The sequence below is a fragment of the Bos javanicus genome, chromosome 22 (genome assembly GCF_032452875.1).
Source record: "Bos javanicus breed banteng chromosome 22, ARS-OSU_banteng_1.0, whole genome shotgun sequence".
Lineage (NCBI taxonomy): Eukaryota > Metazoa > Chordata > Mammalia > Artiodactyla > Bovidae > Bos > Bos javanicus.
Window position 1 is genome coordinate 16,907,406 of NC_083889.1, and position 21,961 is coordinate 16,929,366.

Consider the following 21,961-nt stretch of genomic DNA (forward strand, 5'->3'; position numbering starts at 1 on the left):
TGGATACTGGGCTGGTGGAAAGATCAGTCATTGTTTATTCACTACTTGTAATGGCAGGTACTGTGTCAGACTGACATTATCTGCACTTTATAGATTTAAGAAACTAAGGCACAGAATATAAATAACTTGCTCAAATTCTTAAGAATAGGACTCAAACATAAGTTTTTGTTTTTTTTTTTTACTCCAAGGTGTAAGAGGCTTTAATCCTGTCCAACAGAATTTTCTGCGATGGAAATGTTTTATCTACGACCGTGTGATGTGGTAAGCATTAGCAGCCATGTAAGTGTTGAGCACTGGCGGGACTGAGGCAATAAATTTTAAATTTTAACTGTAATAATTTAAATAGCCACATGTGGCTAGTGATCAGTATCACAGCACAGGTAGAGGCAGATGTCTTACATCTGAATTCCACCCTCTTGCTCACTAGCTGGGAGATTTGGGGCAAGCTGCTGTATCTCATGATACCTCAGGTTTCTTAGCCATGAAATGGGATTATTTCTCTGTTACATTCTAGCCCACATGAGCTCACTATGTGAAAAGGGTCAAAACTCTATACAGGTAGAGAGCAGTTTCAGAAATGGGTGCAGCCTGGACTGTAATGGGTCTCTCGGATTAGGGCCTTCCAGCAGGGCTACTGTCAGAGGCCAATCACAAGGCTGTCTCTGGTGGGGACCCCCAGGCCCAAGTGCCTGCCACATGGTCTTAAGGAACAGCTCCACCTCCTTTCATCACATATACACACAGAGCACAGACCTCATGCAGCCCCAGAGGGGCAAAAAGAGACTTTAATTGGGGGAGGGAGGACCCACCAGAATAAGAAAAGGTACAGCGAGCAGGGGAGCAGAGGAGCCAGAGCAGGCAGGAGGTCCTGGCAGGGATGCTCTGGAGGACTCACCTCTCCACCTCTAGCACAGGCACTGCACTGACAGACAAGGCGAAACAGCGACCCCTCCCAGCTGGGAGGGCACGAAGCGGCCCCTGAGGCCGAAGGCTGCCTAGCTTCTAGGCCCCAGCTCCTTCCTAGGTGTGGCTGGTGGCCAGCAGTTCAGCCCTTGTCCCCAATCAGTGCTGGGTGGCCAACTGCAGGCAGGGCTCAGGAAGCTGGTAGAGGGTCCCCACCGCTTCTACTGAGCCTAAGGAGACAGGAGGACGAGGGAGAGGAACACAAGTCTGAAACCCCCCTCCCTCCCCACCTGGAATGGCTCCGGGGAGGAACAGTAGTCGCCTTTTGGCTCCAGGCCCGCCCAGACCCACAGCGACCAATAAGGTACAATCACTGGGACCAGTCACAGCCACTGGAGGTGGAGATTGTTTTTTTTAAAAAAAAAAAAAAGACAAAAAGGTTACAGTCTCCTACAAGCACAGAGTTTTAAGTTTCAAGACATTAAAAAAAAAAATCTGTCCCGGCCCAGGGGACTGAACATCAGAAGCCAGCCTGACCAGGCACATGTGGCCTCGGGGCAGGTCCACTGCTGCTTTGTGGCCCAGCGAGCAAGCACACCACCCCCCTCCCGCATCTAATGCCCACCCTGACCCAGCTCCCCTCCGCTGCTGCTGCCGCTGCCGTCGCTGCACTGCTCTGGGAAGTTAACTCCAGGACGACTTCACAGAGACACGGGGGATCCTGAGGGGGAAGGCCACGAGATCCAGCCAGGTGGTTTAAAACTGTCAAGAGAACCAAGAGGCAGTGAATGATGGTTATTACGGTATCCTGGCAGGCCTGTTCTGGGGAGGGGGGCTGATCTGTGAGCTGTAACTATACTCACATTTCTGTGGGGCAGGACTAGGTCTGAGGACACACTGTGGGCATGCGCTAGTTGGTCCCAAATCAGCAGGCACTGGCCCTAAAACTTAGCATTAGACAAGGCAGAAAAATTATGGGTGACATGGGCTCTTCCACAGCTCCCCTTCGTTTTGCCGTGGAGACACCAAAAAGCCTTGTCACAGTGCCTTGCTTGCTGAACTGAGGTTGCCTTCTGTAGAAATGGGGGCTCATGTGCAAATGCCTGGGGATTCAGAAAGGGACCCAGGAGCTGGTGCTTTGCATCAAGCTCTGAGGGGTCCGCCAAGCAGGAGAGGCCCTGGATATGCTTTGTGCCCTCAAATATCCCCCACAGTGCCCAGACCCGCCCTGGATATTTTATAGACCAGATGCTGTGGACTTCTGGCCCACTTGCTAAACTCAGCCCAAAGATGAGCACTGTCTGGCTCACAGTGTTTCAAAGATTATGAACTAGTTGCTATGAATATGAATTAGACAACCTTGAAAAAACAGAAGACACTGCACACAAATCCAGATTCTGAAATTATTTTGATGAAGCCAGAGGGCTGGAGCTGTGTGGTGGTGACCCTCCTAGGGTGAGGCATGTGCTCCCTAGGTCCCCACAGAACCCACCTCACTCATGCACATAATGGCCTGAGCCTTACATGCACCTGAGTGTGTCACCCTGCCAGATGCCATGATACTATCTCAGATTTGTGAGTCAGAAAAACTGAGTCCTGGCACCTTCACTTACTGGCTGAGGCACTTTAAATATGTGACAACTTCAAGAGCCCAGCTGATACATCCATGAAATGAGGATAAAGATTCAAAGACTGTTTTAGATATTAAATGAGATATTGCTGATACTTGGCTTTTTGGATGTTTCTTTTGGCCATGCATGTGGCATGTGGAATCTTGGTTCCCTGATCAGGGATGGAACCCGTGCCCCCTGCATTGAAAGTGCAGGGTCTTAACCAGTGGACCACATGGGAAGTCTTTTTTTTCCCCTGAAATACTCATATGTACTTTTTCAGCTGTGTTACTATAGAAATGCAATTACTGTAACAACTAAATGACTACTGAATGAATGAGCCAATACTAAATTGGGACAAAAACTATTTTTCATTTTCTTCAGTTGAATTTAGAGGCCTGCCCGTGCCCTGGCCACATAACCTTTGTGCTATAATACAGGGAGAGTTTACTATGTACCAAGTGATATGCTTTATACACATTTCCTCATTTAATGCTCAACTACACTGAAAAGGTATATACTAATTAACAGTCTCATTTCAGGGTTGAGGAAACTGAGGCTTTGTCAAGAAGTTCTGTAAGATGCCTGAGGAGGCAGTGGACCCGGATGCACACAAAGGTGGTCTGACCCTGCCACCTGTGTGACCTGAACAAGCGTGCTCCCCTGGGTGCACAGCACAGCTACTCTGTACACTGCCTGCCCTCGGTATAATTAAAGCCCAGGGGAAGTGGGTTTAATTTCCATTTTTAGGAGCCTGAGCTCCTTCTGGGCTGGACCTGTATGCACTGGTAGGAGTAAACACTACTTCTACCATCTAGGGATCATAGTCAATTCTGAGTGGAACATGTCAACAAACCAAAGACTGTTTGGAAAAAGAAGAAAAAAAAAAAAAGGTGGCATGCTGTGAATGTCTAAAAAAGAACTGTGTCATCAGTTCATTAATGTAAACAATCTGTCCTCCTCAGAGGGCTGCAGTCCTTTCTGTCAGGAAGGCACAAACAACTGAAGAGGGATCTGTAGGACTTAAGCCATGAAAATGATGGAAAACAGAGTGAAGAAATCATGACTTTAAGCCTGAGAAACAGATGCTGAAGGAAACTATTCGAGTCTGTTTGAGAAGTGGAATTATACTATGATTAACCGCCCTATATTCCCAGAAAATTCACATGTGGCTTTAACTTGACTCACTCAGGGACGAACAAGATACATGGAAGGACTCTATATATTCTGAGACGTAGAAATGAACGACTAAGAGAGGCACTACCCAGGGCCCTGGAGATGCTCTATAGCTCTCCAAGATGAACCTTGGGGCCCTCCCACACCAAAGCATGGGGCTGACCTGCTGCCCACCAGGGTTCCTAGAGGCCTCAGAAAATATTTATGCACAGTTGGCACCATTTCCCCACCAGATGCTAAGTTCTCAGCACAACCTTTAGGTCTTTCTACTTCTGTAAGGAAACCAGGAAGGCCACTCCACTTACATTCTTAAGGAACTCCTCAGCCACAATGCGTGCACGGGCATTGACAGACAGCTTCATCTCACTGATTTCTTTGTCAATTTCCTCCATGAAGTGGATCACAAAGTCCACCAACTTGTGCTTATACATCTGTTCTGTGTGGAAGTTGGTGATCAGAAAGCTGATGTCATACCCCTAGGGAAGGAAGACAGTGGAGAGGAGGGAGAGAATCAACATCCGGGGGCACTTCACTGGCCAGGCCCTCTATGTCACTCAGCCACATGCTTCCAGCTGACCTCCCAAGCTACACACCCTTCAGGCAGCAGCCCATCTGCTCTGGTGGCGATGTGTATGCTGGATCCAAGGAACTAACAGGTGGATCAACTGATCCCAATTGAGAATTTTGTCTGGCAGACTATCTGTGGTATAAACAATTGTGTTCAGAATGAATCAAGGGAGAGTGAAAGGACTTGAAATCTTGTTACAGAAAAATCTCATCAAACAACAGGAACATTTAGTCCAGAGAGAAAAGAAAATGCTGTGGGAGGACGGATTGAGGTTTTTAACTATAGGTCAAACTGTGTAGAACAGCAATTTTATTTATTCTTGGTGGCCCTGGAGGTTAGATCTAGGAACAGCAGAGATTTTAGCTCAGGATAAGGGCGAGTTTGGCCAACAACTAATGTGTCTGACAATGGTGTCCGCTGCTCTGTGTGGTAGTTGCTTAGTCACTGACCGGCAGGGAGTTGAGCAGGCAAAGAATCTGTAGTGAGTGCTCAAGTACAAAGTCAGGCAACAACTGACCCCATATTAACTGTGGCCTTGAGAGACTGACTCAGTTGGTGGCAGAATTTAGAATTCTGATTCGTCATGCCCTTTCTGCCACTACACTATAGGCTCTGGGAAGGTGAGCAATGCACCTCATCTTTTTTTGCCTTTTCCACAGCTGAGACAGACTCAACCTCCTAAGCTGATTCCCCTTATTCTTATTCCAGCCAAAATGAAGACCAATACTCAACTCAGGCTGTGGGTACCCTACAGCTTGAGGAGCAAGCAATCTCAGTTTTAGAAACAATCCCAGGCCACTAGCAGTGGACTCAGTAGTGAATTCTGGGTATTACCAACACATGGATCACACACCTCCACTGGTTTCCTTCGGAGGATAAAGAAGTTCTCTGCTCGCATCATCATGAAGCGCATGAACTTGTGACATAGAATCTTCTCGATTTCATCAGCCTGGTAAAAGCAAAGAAGAAATGTGTTTCCCTAAAGTCATTCCCTAAAGGCCAACAGAAATTTGTAGCCTGGTCTTCTGACCCCAATTTCCCCCACATTCGCTGGAGACACTGGGGTTGGGTATTGAAGGCTGAATCATGCAGTAACTGGTTGCCAGCTAAAAGGAAGGTCCACTACATTAGAGCTCTCCAACTTAATGGGGCATTATCATGATCTTGCCTTTACCCATTCCAGAAAGGTAACTCTGACAAACCCAAATCTTATTTTTTTTTAACTTAAAAACACATTTTGGCCACACCATGTGGCATGCAGGATCTTAGGTCCCAGACCAGGGATCGAACCCAAGTCCCCTGTAGTAGAAGCCCAGAGTCTTAACCACTGAACCACTAGGGAGGTCCTGGCAAGCCCCAATCTTTTATCCAATTCTTCCAGAATCCACATCTATATTCAAATCTGCCCTTTCCAGTCTCATTTCACTAATGCTACATCTTCCAGTCAGTGATACACACTATGAAGAATGTCAGATAACCTTAGATGCTCTCCACTTTAATAACAATGAACATCAAACAATCCCCAAAGTTTTTCCCTGATGAACTCTCAACATTTCTGATGAAAGAATTTTGTATTACGGGCTGGCAAGACCTTAAAAGCTCCCAATATTTATTAATCTCCTCTTTTAACAAAGAGCAGGCACTAGGGATAGAGCTTTCTGGAGGCAAAATTCTAACTCTGCTTTGTTTTCAATGTGCTTGTATTTTAGTGTTGTCCTCAATTCGGCAAGGCATATTGTTTTTCTTTTTATGGTAAATTTAAGTAAAAGAAAATAAGTTAATTGAAAGAAATCTATTAAGTAAAGAAGTAGCCAAGTGGTCCATAAACATGGAAGAAATAATGGGGGTAGTGGGAATGTCAGACATTTGTGAAACAATGAAGAAACATGAAACTACACTTCATTTTCTTACCCTAAATCTCACTTTTGGAGTTTATGGCTATCAAATGGATACCATTACTACTTATTTGTCTGAACTGAACTTATTCTTCATTCATTAGGAAGAGTTTTATGACCTGACACCAAACTGGCCCATAGCCCTGGCTGCTACATTACCTGCCATCTAATCCAGAGCAAAGCCTAGAAGATAAGGCTTTCCCTTTATTCTACTGATCTGGTAAGTTTAGCAAATCATTTCCTGGAAAGAGAACCTGGGTTTCATTGCACCCTGAATCTGGCATGTTGACCTCTTACAGAAGGGGTCCCTGGCCTCCCCAGGGAGGCAGGGGATCTAGGGTGAGCTTACCTGTTTCACAGCAATGCTGACCCTGACAGAGTTGATGGAGCCTTCAATCAGAACCTTTTCCTTTTCATTCCTGCTGATGGTCACGGGTTGTAGCAGGAGCTCTTTGCTACTCCTGAGAACACAAAATGACAGAGGTCTCTGTACTATAAAAGAACAGAATGGTCAGGGAGACTCCATGGCAGGTTCTAGAATCACTATCTGGGACCACAGAGTCCAAGGAATAAGAGACTCACAAGCAGGGGTGCTCCAAGATGGGGGCCAGAGAGCATGTTCTCCAGCAGAAGAGCACAGGCTCTAGAGTCAGGGTGAAAAGGTTCTGAAATTCAGCCTCCTTTGTTACTTCCGTTGGGCAAGTTATCTGTTGGAATCTCAACTTCCTCATTTGAAACACATCAAAAAGGGTCAAGTGTGTAACAAGTGAGCCTGGCACATTGTAGGAGCTTTACAAATGACAGCTCCTATTTTCTTAACTATGGGCAAACCCATACCCTGTTTAGGGAATGAGAGAGCCTGCCCCTTAGAGATAAGGACAAGCTAAAATCAAACAGTTTGGCCTCCTCTAATAATCAATCCAGAATAATTCACTTATTCAAAATTATGACCCCTCTCAACTCAGTTCCCATTTTGATGCCTCTGGATCCCTCTGACGGTAGTTAACTGTATTGGTGGTGTCTGTGAGCTATTATCCTTTAAAAATGCCTAGTGGAAACCATATATGTTAAGTAGCATAACAGGGCACATTTTAACATCATGTCAGTTTTCTTACATTCAAATCCTATCAATTTACTGTGGTAACAATCCTTATCTCAGTTGTATATGTACCAGATTAAATGTCAATGGGGAAAAAAAATTTACTTACAAAACATAAATCAGATAAAATAATCCAAAGTATAGAATATTTGTAGTAGGGGATGGGAGTCCAGTTGTTTGTTTGTTTTTTGAGGGGAGGGATCCTTGATCTTCAAATTTGAGAAGAGCAGAGATGGCATCTCAGATAACTCAATTCTCAAGTCTTCTCCTTAAATTGCTGGAGGGTTCAGTACCTCCTTGGGAGATATTTCCCAAATGGCCCTATGTTGAGAAGTCACAACTTGTGTCAAGCAAATCTTGGCTCCAGAGTAGCTTCTCCCGAGTTTTGTCCTGTCAACCCACTGAGACCCAATTTTCTGAACTTCAAATTGGGAACCATCATTTACCTGGCAGCAAGACAAAAAATGTGAATTGTAGTTGTTGTGACAACTCCAGGATGGAAGTTCATGGCCCCCTCTGACAACAGTCATCTCTGGGTGCTGCATCCATCACCCCCTACCCCCTTTCCTCCCATACCTGACTTCTACTTCCGGCTTGTTGTGTCGTTCCACGACCTGGGAGGAGAAATTCTCCAGGCAGAGGGCAGCCTGCAGTGTGGCCCGCACGGCACTCAGGTAGGGGCGGAGAGTGGCAGTCTGGAGGAAAACCCCAAGGGACAATCAAACTCTGTCTCACAAAATCCACTGATCCCATAGTCCAGCTACACAGGAGCCAGGCAGTACTGAGGTCCTTGGCTCTCAGACACTACAGTGAACAGAACAGACTAGGCCTTCAAGATGTCTTTCATTTTAAGTCTAGAACAGTGGTTCTCAAAAGGAGACCATTTTGCCTACTAGGGGACATACGGCAATGGCAAGACAGTCTTCATTTTCACAACTGAGGTTGGGTAGGAGTTACTGGCATTGAATAGACAGAAGTCAGGGATACTGCTACATAGCTTACAATGTACAACAGAATTATTCAGCTCCAAATAGTGCTGAAGTTGAGAAACTGTGGTCTAGAGGCACACAGGTGAATGACTGTCTTCAATCTGCCCTTTGAGTCAACAAATGTATATATCTATAGTGTGCCAGGCACACGAGGGGTTGGGAATTCAATGACTAAGACCGTTTCTACCCTTACATAGTTCAACCGGGTCAGGGAGACAGACAGTTAACTATGATACAATGGGTAAAATGTGAAATAGTTAAGATTTACAAATCATATTTGCAGAAGAAACTGGTTTTGATTTGAAGATGGAAATAGCATTAGGAGGATTTTACAATGATAAAAACAAAAATGATATTCCCGGTAGAGGAAATGCCATCTAGCAACAAAGGACTATCTTCAATTCCTTGTATTAGCTAAAAGTTCTTTCTCACCCCAGGCCTTCACACATGCTGAACCATCTATCTTGCAGGTTTCTCTCCCCCTTCTTTGCCTAAGTCATCCTTTAGATCTTGGCTTATTCAGAGAAGGCCTCTTCTTTCCTCAGAGGTCCTTCTTGACTTCCCTTTTCATAGCACTTATTATAATTTACGATAATACACCCTTCAAATAGCTCCAAGAAAAGTAATTTTCTCCTTTACTAAACTGAAAGCTCCATGGTTAACAGACCATATCTATTCTATTCAAATTTACATACCCTGCAACTTGCTCAGTCAGTACCTTTCCTATACACTCTTACTCAGTTTCTGTACAATAAGTGAATGAATGAAAAAATAACAAGATTAGAGTAACAAATAGGGGCATTAAAGTAGAAATGAGTACAATGTTGCCAGGAAGCATTTTAGATTCAATGGATGAGGTTGCAAATGGTGGTCCACAGATTCATGAGGAATCTCAAATGCCAGGCTACTGAGTTTAGCTCTTCTCTTAAAAGTGATAAGGAACTTCTGGGGCTTTCTGAGGAGGAAGTTACACAACTACAGCTGCATGGAGACTTTGTGGAGAATGGATTGGAGGAGAGGGAAGTGACAGAGCCAGCAGAGAGGGTTATTTAAGTCGGGTAATGAGAGCCTGGCCTGGGGCAATGAGGGACAAGCAAGATTGTATCTGTCAAAGGTCATAGCAAATCTGAAAAAGGTACATTTTAGGTGGTCAACCCTATGACGTCTGCCCTTTCACAAATGGAGTAAGCACCTTGTGTAATACTTCAACAAGTATGCTGTTTAAAAAAATCAAGAGGCATCCCCTCAGTTAAACAACAAAAACAAAAAGAAGATCCCAGGTTTCTAGTTGAGGTAAGAAAACACAGAGCAAGAATAAGGAATACAAGAGAACAAGCAAATTTAGGGAGAGGTGAGTTTTAATCCAGACGCCTAATTTCAAGGTGTCTTCAAGATATCCAGGTGAACCTTCAAAGAGAGCTAGGAAGGCAGATTTAGAAGTTATCATAAATTATATGCTCATGAAGACCTGTACATTAAATAGGTATCGACAGGAAGAGGATAAAGAAGGGGAAGGCAGTGAGCCAAACTCTCAATTGACGTTCAGAAACACCCACAATTATCAAAAGGGATGACTTCCTGAAAGGGAAAGGTCAGCGGCATCAGAGCTTAACATTCCATATTAAGGCTAATACGGTTGAATTCTGACCAGGAAAGGGTCTGCGTGGAGGCAGCAAAAGAGAGATCCTTCAGTGAGGTAAAAGTATGAGCTGGTGGCAACATGAGGAGTGGGATAAGGAAGTACGGAGGCTTCCCTCAGAGAACTGTGGGATCAAGCAAGCGAGAAAGAAAACAGTGTATTTAGTGAAGGTCTACTCTGCGTAGAGAGGTATCCCTACTACATGCCTCAGCGGCCCTACTACGGGCTATAAGGTTACTACGTGCCTTCGAGGCGCTACCACAAACCGAGGAGGAGTCACTTCCGGCTTCCCTTCTTGCCTCAGTATCCCCCACCAGCTTCAAAGGACAGAATAGGACGCCTCAAAGCCTGCTTCTTACGAACGCGTCCCCCGCTCGCCCCTTCCTCACCTCAGCCCCTGCCCCGCCCTCTTTCTCCCAGCCTCAGGGTACCCCCGCACCCCCAGCATCCCTCGGCCCAGGGCCTCTCCGTTGCAAAGTCGCATCTCCCCGAGACCCAGAGCCTAGAGACAGAAGAGCGGGGGTCCCTGGCCCGAGGCCCGGCTCTCTCACCATCGCGGGCGCTGGCTGGGCCGGAAAGCGGAAGTGCGGAAGTGGCCAGCCCCGCGACGCCTGCCCTTTCTCCAGAAGCGCAGCCGCAGTGTCCGCCCGGACGTCCGGACCGTACCATCTGTGTTCCGAGCGGGGGAGGGGGAAGCTAAGAACATTTGGTCCCTCGGAAGTTTTCCCGTTAGGACTGTCTTAGTAGCTTTAGGCTCCTGAAGCTTAAAATCAGTACTCAGGCTTCTCCCGTTCCCCATGGAGCTCTTGCTTGTGACTTTGGCTTCCTCGTCTTTTTTTCCGCCGTCTTCCCTCATAGTCATGCAATGGTGCAGCCCGACCTCAGGTTGGGCACCATATTAGGGCAAAGCAAGGCGGAGGAGCTTTTCGATCCTTCCGGTTCTGAGCCCCATCCTATCTTCAGGCCCTTCCTACCTGCAGCCTTTGGGGCTCGGCGAAACTAACTGCCGGGCCGAAAACCTGGCTGCCGAGCCCCGCCCTCCAGCGCCGGGCTGTTCCCTAGGGTACGCCCGTGGCATACCTTCTGCACCCCACCTGCAGCGGGCTAGCTCGCTGCCCGCAACCCTCCCCCCTCTAAAGACTGGGGTTGGTACTCCCGTCTTCCCGTCCCCTTGTCAACTGCAGGGGGCCCTCACATAGCTAGTTCCGGGGCGGTTGCTCTCACCGACCGGAACTGTCCGCCCCTCCCGCGGCCCCGGGGCCGCTGGAGGCAGCGAGGAGTAGGTAGAGGGGCCGGGGGCCGCCATAGGGTGTCCTTAGAGGACTGGGACCCTGAAGGCGGGACATTGGGGCGATCCATGGGTGGGGCCAGCCATTAACCAGCCCCACTTTTCCTGTGCCAGGCACTGAACTGAGCTCTTGACTGGCATCAACTCTAAATCCTCAGAACATCCCAGGGAGGTAGGTACCATTATTACCCCCATTTTTACAGATTCAGACTTAAGGGAAAACAGACTCAGTTAATTAACATGTTCAGGGCTACATAGACAGAGGTCAAGCCTGGGCTTGAATCCAGGTATATCTGGCTGTCCAGAGATCCAGGTATCTCTTTACTATCTGGGGCAAAGAGAAGGGGCAGAGGTGGGGAGGGGTGAGACAAGAGGCTGGGAGGCACGAAGAACATTAGCGTAAGTACCGGATGCTTGGAACTCTGGGCTCAGCAGAACCCAGGAAGAGTGGAAGTGAAGGGAAGAGCATCAGAAAGACAAGCATAGTAGTATAGTAGTATATCATGGCAGTTAGGTGATCAAATTCAAAACCACCTGGATTCAAATTGCATGTTGGTAAGCTTGGACCTGCACCATCCTTACAAAGTCTGTTTCCTCATCTGTAAAATGAAGATGAGCATGGTCCCTGCTCTTGGGGTTGAGTGAGGAATTCAGTGAGCAACCAGTAAAATGTCTGCCCCTCACTTGGCACACAGTAGGTGCTGGAGAATAGGAGCTAAGCCATCATCCATGTCAATAGGGCGCTGAAACCTGACTCCCCGAAGTGTCGGCGGATGGAAGGAGCCCTTGGACTCTTCTAGTGCCACTTTTCCCCCCATCAATGGTCCTTTCCTCTCCAGCTCCACAGGGTCCCCTATCCTGAGCCATGAGTGAGCTGAAGGACTGCCCCTTGCAGTTCCACGACTTCAAGTCTGTGGACCACCTGAAGGTCTGTCCCCGCTACACAGCGGTGTTGGCCCGCTCTGAGGATGACGGCATCGGTATCGAGGAGCTGGACACATTGCAGCTGGAGCTTGAGACCCTGCTTTCCTCTGCCAGCCGACGCCTGCGGGTGCTTGAGGCTGAAACCCAGGTTATACCCTACAGAGGGGACATCACTACAGGGATGTCACTACAGGGACATCACTACAGTCAACTACAGGGATGGACTATGACAAGTTATGGGATGTGTCATTGAGTTAGCCTCAGCTGCTGAGGCCCAGGTTACAGGATCTCAGGGGTGAAGAGAGAGACCCAAACATTGCTCGTGTGACACATAAAATATGCAAGAATGTGCATGCTCCTTCTAAAATGTGAGATTTCTTATTCACTAAGCATCTAGGGACCCCCCCCCCCCACTCCACAATGTTCTGGGTCTGTAGAGTTAATTAGGACAATTCCAGCCTTTGGGGAGTGTGCCAACTAAAGGGAAGGGGAGGTCAGACACGTATCAGGTGAATTGCTCTTCTGATTAGGAGTACTGGGGGAACTGGAATGGGAGGCCTGGATTTGAATCCTGCGGTTTCTGAGCTGTGTGATGTTGCAAAACTTACCACCTGCTTCTGCAGATCAGTCCTCTGTCTGCAAAGTGGGCTGGATAATAGGACCTACCCTCAGCTTTTGTGAGGATTAAGAGAGATTTTTACAAAGGCTCAGCCCAACGTCTGACACTTAAGTAAGCATGTCAAATGTTATTTATTGGTCTGACTCTCATTATTTCTATTTATGGCATAAACATCCTCTGAGCCCTGTGTGCCAGGTGCTCTGCCAGGACCTGGGGACCAGAGATGGCTGAGATGAACTTCCTGGTCCCCAATAGCTTATAATCCTGTTGAAGAGACAAGGTACTCCGTTTATTCTAGTTATGACCAGATGACATGATCAGGCCTAGGGGTGCGAGGTACCAGAGACTCCTGTAGAAAGAAGATGCCATTTTAACTGAACCTCCAAGATGAATAGAATTAACTTGTGGTCCCTGGGAACCCATGGAAGCTTTTCGAGTGGGGCTGTGGCACAGTCTTTTAGCATCTAAGAAGTAGAGAGCTGAATCAGGAAAGGCTTTCTAGTCATGGTAACATTTAAAGTGAAGGTTTGCTGGGAGCCATACGTGCCTTCAGTAGAAAGTACTGCCAGCATGTTTTCCTCAGGCTAATATGTACTGCATTGTCATCTACTTGTTGGACCTGCTAAACACTGTGTGACCAGGGTGGGTGCTGCAGAGGTGAATCAATACAGACAAGTGAATGGAATGAAGACAAGTATATGAAAACATCTTGTGAGCTGGGCACAGAAAAGGAGCTGAGTTTTGCAGTATGATTAGGAGTTTGCTAGATAAAAAAAGGAAGGGGAGAGACTTAGAGCCTTCTTGAGTTCCAGATCCTAATTTTTCATGGGGAGATGGAGTTGTCCTGTGTCTTCCCTTCTCAACCTCAGTGACAGTCTTTGAATTTCAGATCCTCACTGACTGGCAGGATAAGAAAGGTGACCGACGATTCCTGAAGCTGGGTCGAGACCATGAGCTTGGAGCTCCCCCCAAACATGGGAAGCCCAAGAAGCAGAAACTGGAAGGGAAGGCGGGACATGGGCCCGGCCCTGGCCCTGGGCGACCCAAATCCAAAAACCTTCAGCCCAAGATCCAGGAATATGAATTCACCGATGACCCAATTGATGTGCCACGTATCCCCAAGAATGACGCCCCCAACAGGTTCTGGGCCCAGGAACATAGATGGGCCTTGGGATTTGGGCACTGGAGGCTGTGGAGGGGCCTGGGGCTGAGGCTGGTGGGGCAGGGGCACCCCCTCAGGCTCTGCTTCTCCCTGCAGATTCTGGGCTTCGGTGGAGCCATACTGTGCTGATATCACCAGTGAGGAAGTGCGCACGCTAGAGGAGCTACTGAAACCCCCAGAAGATGAGGCTGAACATTACAAGGTGAAGACCCCAGGCCTAGATAGACATGATGGAGAACAAGAGGGCTCAGAGATGCCTCAGAATCAAAGATCACAGAGCTATATATCATCTTCTTTTTCTCTCTCCCCAGCCTCCTGACAGTTCCATTAACCCACTCAGACACCCAGGTTCTAGCTCTCAGCTGCCTCCCTTCCACCCCGCTACATCCTAAGGCATCTTCTTCAGTGAGGTCCTCCCTTTGTCTCTGTCATCCCCTTTGCTTTGGCTCAAAAATTCATCAGCTTTTACCTTTACAGCCTCTTAACACTTGCTTCCCTCTAGAGGGATTCTCTCTCCCTTTTTATTGGATGCACCAGATGGCATGTGGGATCTTAGTTCCCTGACCAGGGATCGATCCTGCACCCCTTGCAGTAGAAGTGAGCAGTCTTCAGCATTGAACCACCATGGAAGTTCCTCTCTCTCTTTTTTATTTTTTTAATGTATAGAAGTTTTTTTTATTTTTAGTCTTTATGATGAAAATAAAAGAGGTTCCGTTAAAGAAAATTTAGAAAATACAGAAAAATGTTGGAGGGGAATTCTCCCATAGGTCTGCTGTCATGATTAGAGGTGCTTAAAACACAGCCTCGTGTGGCTCCCACTGCCCACAGACTCAGGTCCAAGCCTCAGTCCTTGGTAGCACAGCCCAGGTGCCCCTCTCCAGTGTCCTTGGCCACACCACCTCTTTACTGCTGTTATTTGCCAGCCCCACCAAGCACCTTACCCTCACTCCAGGCTCACACAAGGTCCTTTCTGGTCTCTGGGCCTCTGCACATGCCCATCTCCTCTTGGCAAACTAACACCCTTCAAGTCCCGTATTGCACGTTACCTGCACCAAAATGGTTTTGCAGGTTTCCCAGCAGAAGGTTGGTCTGTCTTTTGCACTGCCACAACACCCTAACCTACTCTGTCACTCCACTTGTCTGAATTTTTAAAAAGCTTATTTGAAAAGGTAATCTGTACGGGCAGTCACAAGTTTAAGCAGTGCATAAGCTATTTCTCTCTCATTTCTGACCTTAAGGCCTGTAGTTCTCTCGAGAGATAATAGCTGTCAACTGAAATTGTCTGTGTACACACACCATTGTGCACCTTACATCGTGGAAATTTTCCTGTACTGCCTTCTGTGTGTTTTAGTTGTTTATGTACCTGGCTTATTTTCTAAACTGTGAGTGTAAAGATTTTTATCTCCTGTATCTCTTCTCACCTGAGGCTCAGGCCTCAGCCCTGGGCTAGATACTTGGGAGACAGATAAATGAAGGAATGAGGGTGAACGAAGAGCCTGTTAGCAGTTCCAAGTGCACAGAGAGACCATGCCACACCCCAGGCATCGCTGGCCTGTATTTATCTCTTTGGGGCTGGGTGGGATGTCTCCCACAGATCCCGCCCTTGGGGAAGCACTACTCCCAGCGCTGGGCACAGGAGGACCTGCTGGAGGAGCAGAAGGACGGGGCCCGGGCAGCAGCCGTGGCTGACAAGAAGAAAGGCCTCATGGGGCCCCTGACCGAACTGGACACTAAAGTTAAGTCCCTCACCTCCCCGCCCACCCCAGGCTAGGACTTGAGTTCCCAGAACTTCAGCCCACCAGTCTACCATGTTTCTGCCCAATGCAGATGTGGATGCCCTGCTGAAGAAGTCTGAGGCCCAGCATGAGCAGCCAGAAGACGGGTGTCCCTTTGGTGCCCTGACACAGCGCCTGCTGCAGGCCTTGGTGGAGGTGAGTACCCCCAGTGCAAAACAGGAACCACTATCACTCTATTTCAATGTTTAATTGTTTATTGAAGTTTATATTTAGAAAGGTACGTAAGTCATAAATGTACAGCTTGATTGATTTTCACAAATGAGCACCCTTGTGCAACTAGTCCCAAGATCACAAAATAAAACATCATTGGCATCCCTGAAGGCCCTCTCGTGCCCCTCCCAGTGTTTAACCTCCCCCACCTCCAGGGTAGCCACTACTCCACAGTTACTTTTGTGGAGCATTAGTGAAAGGCCCTGTGCAAAGGGCTTTCTACACATCCTCTTGTTAGAGGCAGATAGTGGTTAACCCCACATTACACCGAACAAGGTTGAGGCTCAAAAAAGGGAACTGTTTGCTTGACATCACACAGCTAATAAGCGGAAGCAGGTTTCAAACACCAGATTCAGCGTCCCTTTCTTTGTGCCCACTGACTATCCCAAGGCATGTCTCGTCACCTTATGAGCCTCAGTTTTCCCTCTGGCTCAAACACAATAGCATTTTTCTCTCCCATGTAGTATTCTGGGCACATGTTCCAGATCAATTGAGCTTGGGGGAGATCTCTGTTCCACACCATCAGACAGGGACCCCAGGTTTGCTGGCTTTTGAATTGTTTAAAAAAATGCATATATGTATCTTTGGCTGTGCTGGGTCTTCGTTGCTGCTTAGGTTTTTCTCTAGTTGTGGCGATCAGGGGCTACTCTGTAGTTGGGGTGCTCGGGCTTGTAATTGCAGTGGCTTCTTTTGTTGTGGAGCACGGGCTCTGGGGTGCACAGGCTCAGTAGTAGCAGCTCCTGGCCTCTAGAGCACAGGCTCAGTAGTTGTGGTGCCCAGGCTTAGTTGCTCTGCGGCATGTGGGATCTTCCTGGTTCAGGGATCAAACCTATGTCTGCTGCATTCCACAGAGCCACCAGGGAAGCCCACTTTGCTGTCGTAAACATGAGCGCTGCACAGGGTCATTCCAAATGTGACTGGCACTCCAGCCCACAGAAAAAGAGCAAGGAGGAGTGTGTGAAGGTCCCACTGGCTGTGGCTCTTATCTCGTCTAATCACTTTCCATTGGAGAGTATTTGTCACATGACCACCCTGACCACAGGGGAGGCTGGGAAGTGGGGTGTATCTGGGTAGCCATTAGCCCAGCTCCTGTGGAGGGAAGACGAGAATGGCTTTTGGACAGCCAGCCACCTCTGCCACGGTATAGCCCCTGTGCTCAGCACAGCCCCTGGTGCACTGCAAATGCTTAACGAGCCCTAGTTCTTCTCATTACTGCTGTTGAATGTTACCATCACTCTTCTGTGCTCCCTTTTGTATCAGTACAAAAACAAGAATTTATAAAATGATGAAAGCTTTTTGGAGCCAGTTTGGGAAGACTTCCCAGAGTGGGTGGAATGCAAAGAAGAAAAGATTATTTCTGGTATGTGAAGACTGTCCATGTAGGTCAGAGGGAAGCAGGAAAATGATAATACTACAGCTCTTTCTTCTTCTGACCATCTCTGTGCTCTTCTAGGAAAATATTATTTCCCCCATGGAGGACTCTCCTATTCCAGACATGTCTGGGAAAGAATCGGGGGCGGATGGGGCAAGCACCTCTCCCCGCAATCAGAACAAGCCCTTCAGGTGAGTGACATCATGTCCACACTCCACAGTCTGGCCTCTGCTTCTGTTGACTTCTGTCAATCCCAGCCTGGGGTGGTCGTTATATTCATAGAGAGACTGAGGACATTTTTATAAAGTCCAATAGAAGTCACATGTGCGTGCTGGCCAAGCACTTCCACATACACAGAGTTAGTTCAGGGTTTTCATTATGGCCCTGTTCTCACTGTAAACCTAAATGTCCAACTGGAGGGGACTGGCTGGCTAACTCGTTGTAACTCCATATGATGAAATAACTTGCAACTATCAATCATATTAGAGAAATATAATTAATTGATATGAAAAGATGGGATCAGTAGAGTGATAAGTGGAAAACATTAGTTGTAGCACAATATGAACAGTATGACCCTATTTTTACTTAAGATATATTTAAATGTGTATACATAGCAGGTAACAAGCTAAAATAATACATAATAAAAGTGGGAAGAGGGACTTCCCAGGTTGTCCAGTGGTTAAGACTCCACACTGCCAATGCAGGGGGTGCGGATTCAATCCCTGGTCAGAGAACTAAGATCCCACAGGGCCATGAGTGTAGCCAAAAGATTAAAAAAAAAGTGAGACTAATATTTAACACAATCTAGAGTATGTATAGTATTTATATAATAGTGACATAAAATACATATTTTTATGTATATACCATATGGGAAAAAAATGGTGTGTAATAATAACAGATAACATAATAATTCTCTCTAGGTTGTTAGCATTATAGGTTTTCCTGTATTTTATATTAAATAATATATTGATATCTGTTGCTTGTGTCTGAAACAAGATCAAATGTGTCTGTCTCTGTATTTGGATATGTAGATAGACAGAGAGGGTGTCCCAAAGAGAAGGGAAGGTGTTTGCTAGCTTGGGTGCCTCAGAGGGGCCCCCCCACAGGCTGGCCTTGAGCTGAGCACTGCCCTCCCCTGCAGTGTGCCACATACGAAGTCCCTGGAGAGCCGCATTAAGGAGGAGCTGATCGCCCAGGGCCTGCTGGAGTCTGAGGACCGCCCTGCAGAGGACTCAGAGGACGAGGTTCTGGCGGAGCTGCGCAAGCGGCAGGCTGAGCTGAAGGCGCTCAGTGCCCACAACCGCACCAAGAAGCATGACCTGCTGAGGTGAGTGTGGATGGGAGGCCTCGGCCGCAATGGTCACCTTCTGGGAGCTTGACGGCAGGCTTTTCAAACCTGGCAGGGCCTCTGAAGACCTGAGGAGCTTTGAAAAAAAAGTCATTGCTGGGCACCACCCCACTGGTTATATCTCAAACATTCTAATTCCCCTGACTAGAGCTGAGGCATCTGTGAGTTATTTATTTACCTCAAACTGTGGTAAAAACAAATAATAGAAAATTTTACCCTCTAAACCATTTTCAAGTGTACAGTTTAGTAGTGTTAATTATATTCACATTGTTGTGTGGCTTAGTTTTTAATCCTCTCCATGCTGATTTTCTTTTTCTCCCAAAGTGTGCTTTTTTTTTTTTCTTGATTCTTGTTCTTTGTTTTTGGTGCCAAAACTCAGGATTGAACCAGGGACCTTTTGTTCCCCCCAAGTTTTATAGTGAAAATTTCATACATGTAGCAAATCTGACAGACTAGCACAGTAAACACCAATATACTCTCTACCTCAGATTATCAACTGTTAACATTTAGTTGGGCATCTGTGATTATCAGCCTCTCACCAGGAATTGACCAGTGTTGAAGTGCAATGTCATTCATTTTGTATTCATTTCCATACATCTTGCCCTGCATTGGTCACAACAAGGATGCAGGTTGAAACCAGAGGGAGATCACGGGAGGCACTGCCATTTTATTGGGGAGATAGACAAACAGCCCAACTAAGTCCCCTTGCTTCTTATAGGCAGGTGCTGTGTCTTCACCTCACAGAGCCCCAACAGAGCAGGGCACACTCATCCATTTGGCCAGGTTGCCTATCTCTTAGACCTGGTGCTGTGGGTTAGGAGAAGAGGCAGGGCAAAGGGCTTACAGTCATTGCATGAGTGGTTGGCAAAGACATGCACCATTAGGAAAGAAAGTTGCTGACGAGCTGCTGGGGTATTTAAGGATGAGGGTGTACTGAGTGTCTACCATGTACCACGGGTTTTATGTCTGCCCTCTTACTTAATCTCCTGTACAGCCCAGAGAGTAGCTGGTAGTTTTTTCCCTGTGCACCAAATGAGGAAATAAAGGCCCAGTGAAATGAGTGCTCTGCTGAAGGCCACACAGCCAGCAAACAGCCAAGCTGTGACTCAAGCCCAAGGCTGAGTCCAAAGCCTCATTCTAGTTCCCTCTCAAGGGCAAGAAGAGGAAAATACAGATAAAAGAGTATGGAGGAAGGGAGGGCAAGGGCAGAGGGGGAGAGAGAAGTAGGGTTGTGCAGATGTGGAAGTCAGGGGCAGTGAAGGAACTAGATTGACTGTCAGAAGGCCCGCATGTACCCCTCAGCCCTGCATGGACAGGCTGCAAGGCATGTCCTACCCCGAGCAGCAGCTTCCCCTTCTGAAAAATCAACAGGTTAAACTATGTGGATCTCTTTAGTGACCTTCCAGCTCCACCATCAATTGAATTGATAGGTCAGGTTCCATTCAGAGGCATCAATTTGGCGTCTCACTTGCCTCCTGTAGACCTCAGGCTGCCTGGACCCTTAGATGGCTCTGGAATTTGGATGCTGAAGTAAGCAGGTCTTTTGCTGGCACCGGGACGCCTTTTAAAGATAGTTGGGAGCCATCCTGCTTCGATTCAGATTTCTGCTCACTAGCTGTGGGATCCTGGGGCATTTCTTTCCCTCCTTGAGCCTCAGTTCCCTGAGTGGTAACAAGAATATTAGTAGTACCTACCTCACAAGGTTGTTATGAGGATTAATTGAACTACTATTTTTGAAGAGGCAGTACTTGACACAGGGCACCACCTAAGTGTGGCTCAGTAACTTTGCTTTTTGGTATGGAAAGGTCCACGGTCCCCGGGTAGCAGATGGGCTCAGTCTGGAAGAGGGAGGAGCCCCTGTCCTGGTGGGCTTCCCATAGCATCTGGTTGGCTGGTCCCCATAGGCTGGCGAAGGAGGAGGTGAGCCGACAGGAGCTGAGGCAGCGGGTCCGCATGGCAGACAATGAGGTCATGGATGCCTTCCGCAAGATCATGGCTGCCCGGCAGAAGAAACGGACCCCCACCAAGAAGGAGAAAGACCAAGCTTGGAAGACTCTGAAGGAGCGCGAGAGCATCCTGAAGCTGCTGGACGGGTAGCTCTCACCCCTGCTCAGGCCGCCTTCCCCTGGCCTGGGACGGGAGGCCCACTTCCTTCCGGCTTCCAGAAGTTTGGCCTGTGGCTGCCTAGCTAATGTCAAATGGCAGCGGTCTCTAGAGGCTGGGCCCTTCCCTGACATGTTCTGGCGTAAGTCTGTATAGCCAGGACATGAGAGGCCCTGCTGGGCTGGCCTGGGGCCCAGTCTCTGCTTGGTCCCCCAGATGAGGAGGGGCTTCATTTCTGGGTCTTCCTCACCCCCTACCCTCTCCACCCCTCACCCTCAAGGACTTCTCCATTGTGGTTTTGTAAAGTGCAGACTTAAGAATAAAGCGACTGAAACATGGTTTTTTTAAAAAGCATCCAGAATCTCTGCATGTCTGTTACTGTGGGGTAGAAAGGAACTGGTGGAGTGGCAGAGTTGACTAGGGCATGCTCGATGGCTCTCAGCCTGTGGCCACTCACCCAGGTCATTCATTCAGGGAGAACTTTCTGAAGATATCTGTGACCACAGGTAACAACATCTCAGCTCAGGGTGGTTTGACAATAAGGACATTGTGTTAGCTAGGGGTTTGGTGCTCCGGGGGCAGGGTGGCATCCACCAGGGTTGACCAAAGGGCCAGGGATCTCCACACTCCCATGGTGTCAGCTTTTGTCTGAAGTAGGTTCCCTTCCTGCTGTGCAGTGGCAGCCAGTAGCAGCTGATGGAGGCCAAATGCTTCCTTATTTCTGTCCAGCACAAGAGGGCAGGAAGGCATCAGCTGGCTTCCACGGCCCACCCCGAAGAGCAAGAAGCCTTTCCCAGACACCATTAGGTCTCACCAGCCCAATCTCGGTCCTACATGCCCATTCTTGAACCCTGGTGGATGCCACCCTGCCCCCGGAGCACCAAACCCCTAGCTAACACAATGTCCTTATTGTCAAACCACCCTGAGCTGAGATGTTGTTACCTGTGGCCACAGATATCTTCAGAAAGTTCTCCCTGAATGAATGACCTGGGATGACTCTAATGGGTTTAAACCACTCTCTATGAGAAAGGAGTCTGCTTCCCCACTAAGCCTAAGGTAGTGGGGAGACAGGGTAGAACAGATGAATAAACAGACTCTTGTCTCTGTCTCCAATTGTTCCTAAACGATGATGTCAGAGAGTCGGAGAATAATTTGCAATTTACTGTGGGAAGGTTGAGGTCCACATGGAGGTGTGGGGGGGCAGAGATTCCCTAAGGAAGTGACCTATGAACTGAGCGTTAAAGGAGGATGGCCAGGATG

The 21,961-nt window shown here is 47.7% G+C and overlaps 2 protein-coding genes across 6 annotated transcripts; one reads left to right on the forward strand and one right to left on the reverse strand.

Annotated features, from left to right (window-relative positions):
* The first annotated feature begins 186 nt into the window (after positions 1-186).
* TADA3 (transcriptional adaptor 3) lies at positions 187-21,055 on the forward strand. 5 transcript variants are annotated; one of them, XM_061396283.1, is made up of 11 exons: positions 187-261; positions 6,257-6,372; positions 11,282-11,339; positions 12,007-12,239; positions 13,600-13,850; positions 13,969-14,074; positions 15,467-15,606; positions 15,698-15,803; positions 17,332-17,441; positions 18,392-18,577; positions 20,503-21,055. In XM_061396283.1, exons 4-11 carry the CDS (start codon positions 12,033-12,035, stop codon positions 20,693-20,695), a joined length of 1,299 nt encoding a protein of 432 aa, XP_061252267.1. In that variant the 5' UTR covers positions 187-261; positions 6,257-6,372; positions 11,282-11,339; positions 12,007-12,032; the 3' UTR covers positions 20,696-21,055. The 5 variants fall into 5 exon arrangements, with proteins under 5 accessions (XP_061252267.1, XP_061252264.1, XP_061252268.1 ...); XM_061396280.1 differs by lacking the exons at positions 187-261; positions 6,257-6,372 and adding an exon at positions 10,782-10,942; XM_061396284.1 differs by lacking the exons at positions 187-261; positions 6,257-6,372 and adding an exon at positions 11,006-11,024.
* Positions 755-10,617, reverse strand: ARPC4 (actin related protein 2/3 complex subunit 4). The gene is made up of 6 exons (XM_061396297.1): positions 10,431-10,617; positions 7,828-7,946; positions 6,502-6,613; positions 5,111-5,206; positions 3,995-4,165; positions 755-1,665 (listed from the first exon to the last, which is right to left on the reverse strand). Exons 1-6 carry the CDS (start codon positions 10,431-10,433, stop codon positions 1,660-1,662), a joined length of 507 nt encoding a protein of 168 aa, XP_061252281.1. The 5' UTR covers positions 10,434-10,617; the 3' UTR covers positions 755-1,659.
* Positions 21,056-21,961: the final 906 nt, after the last annotated feature.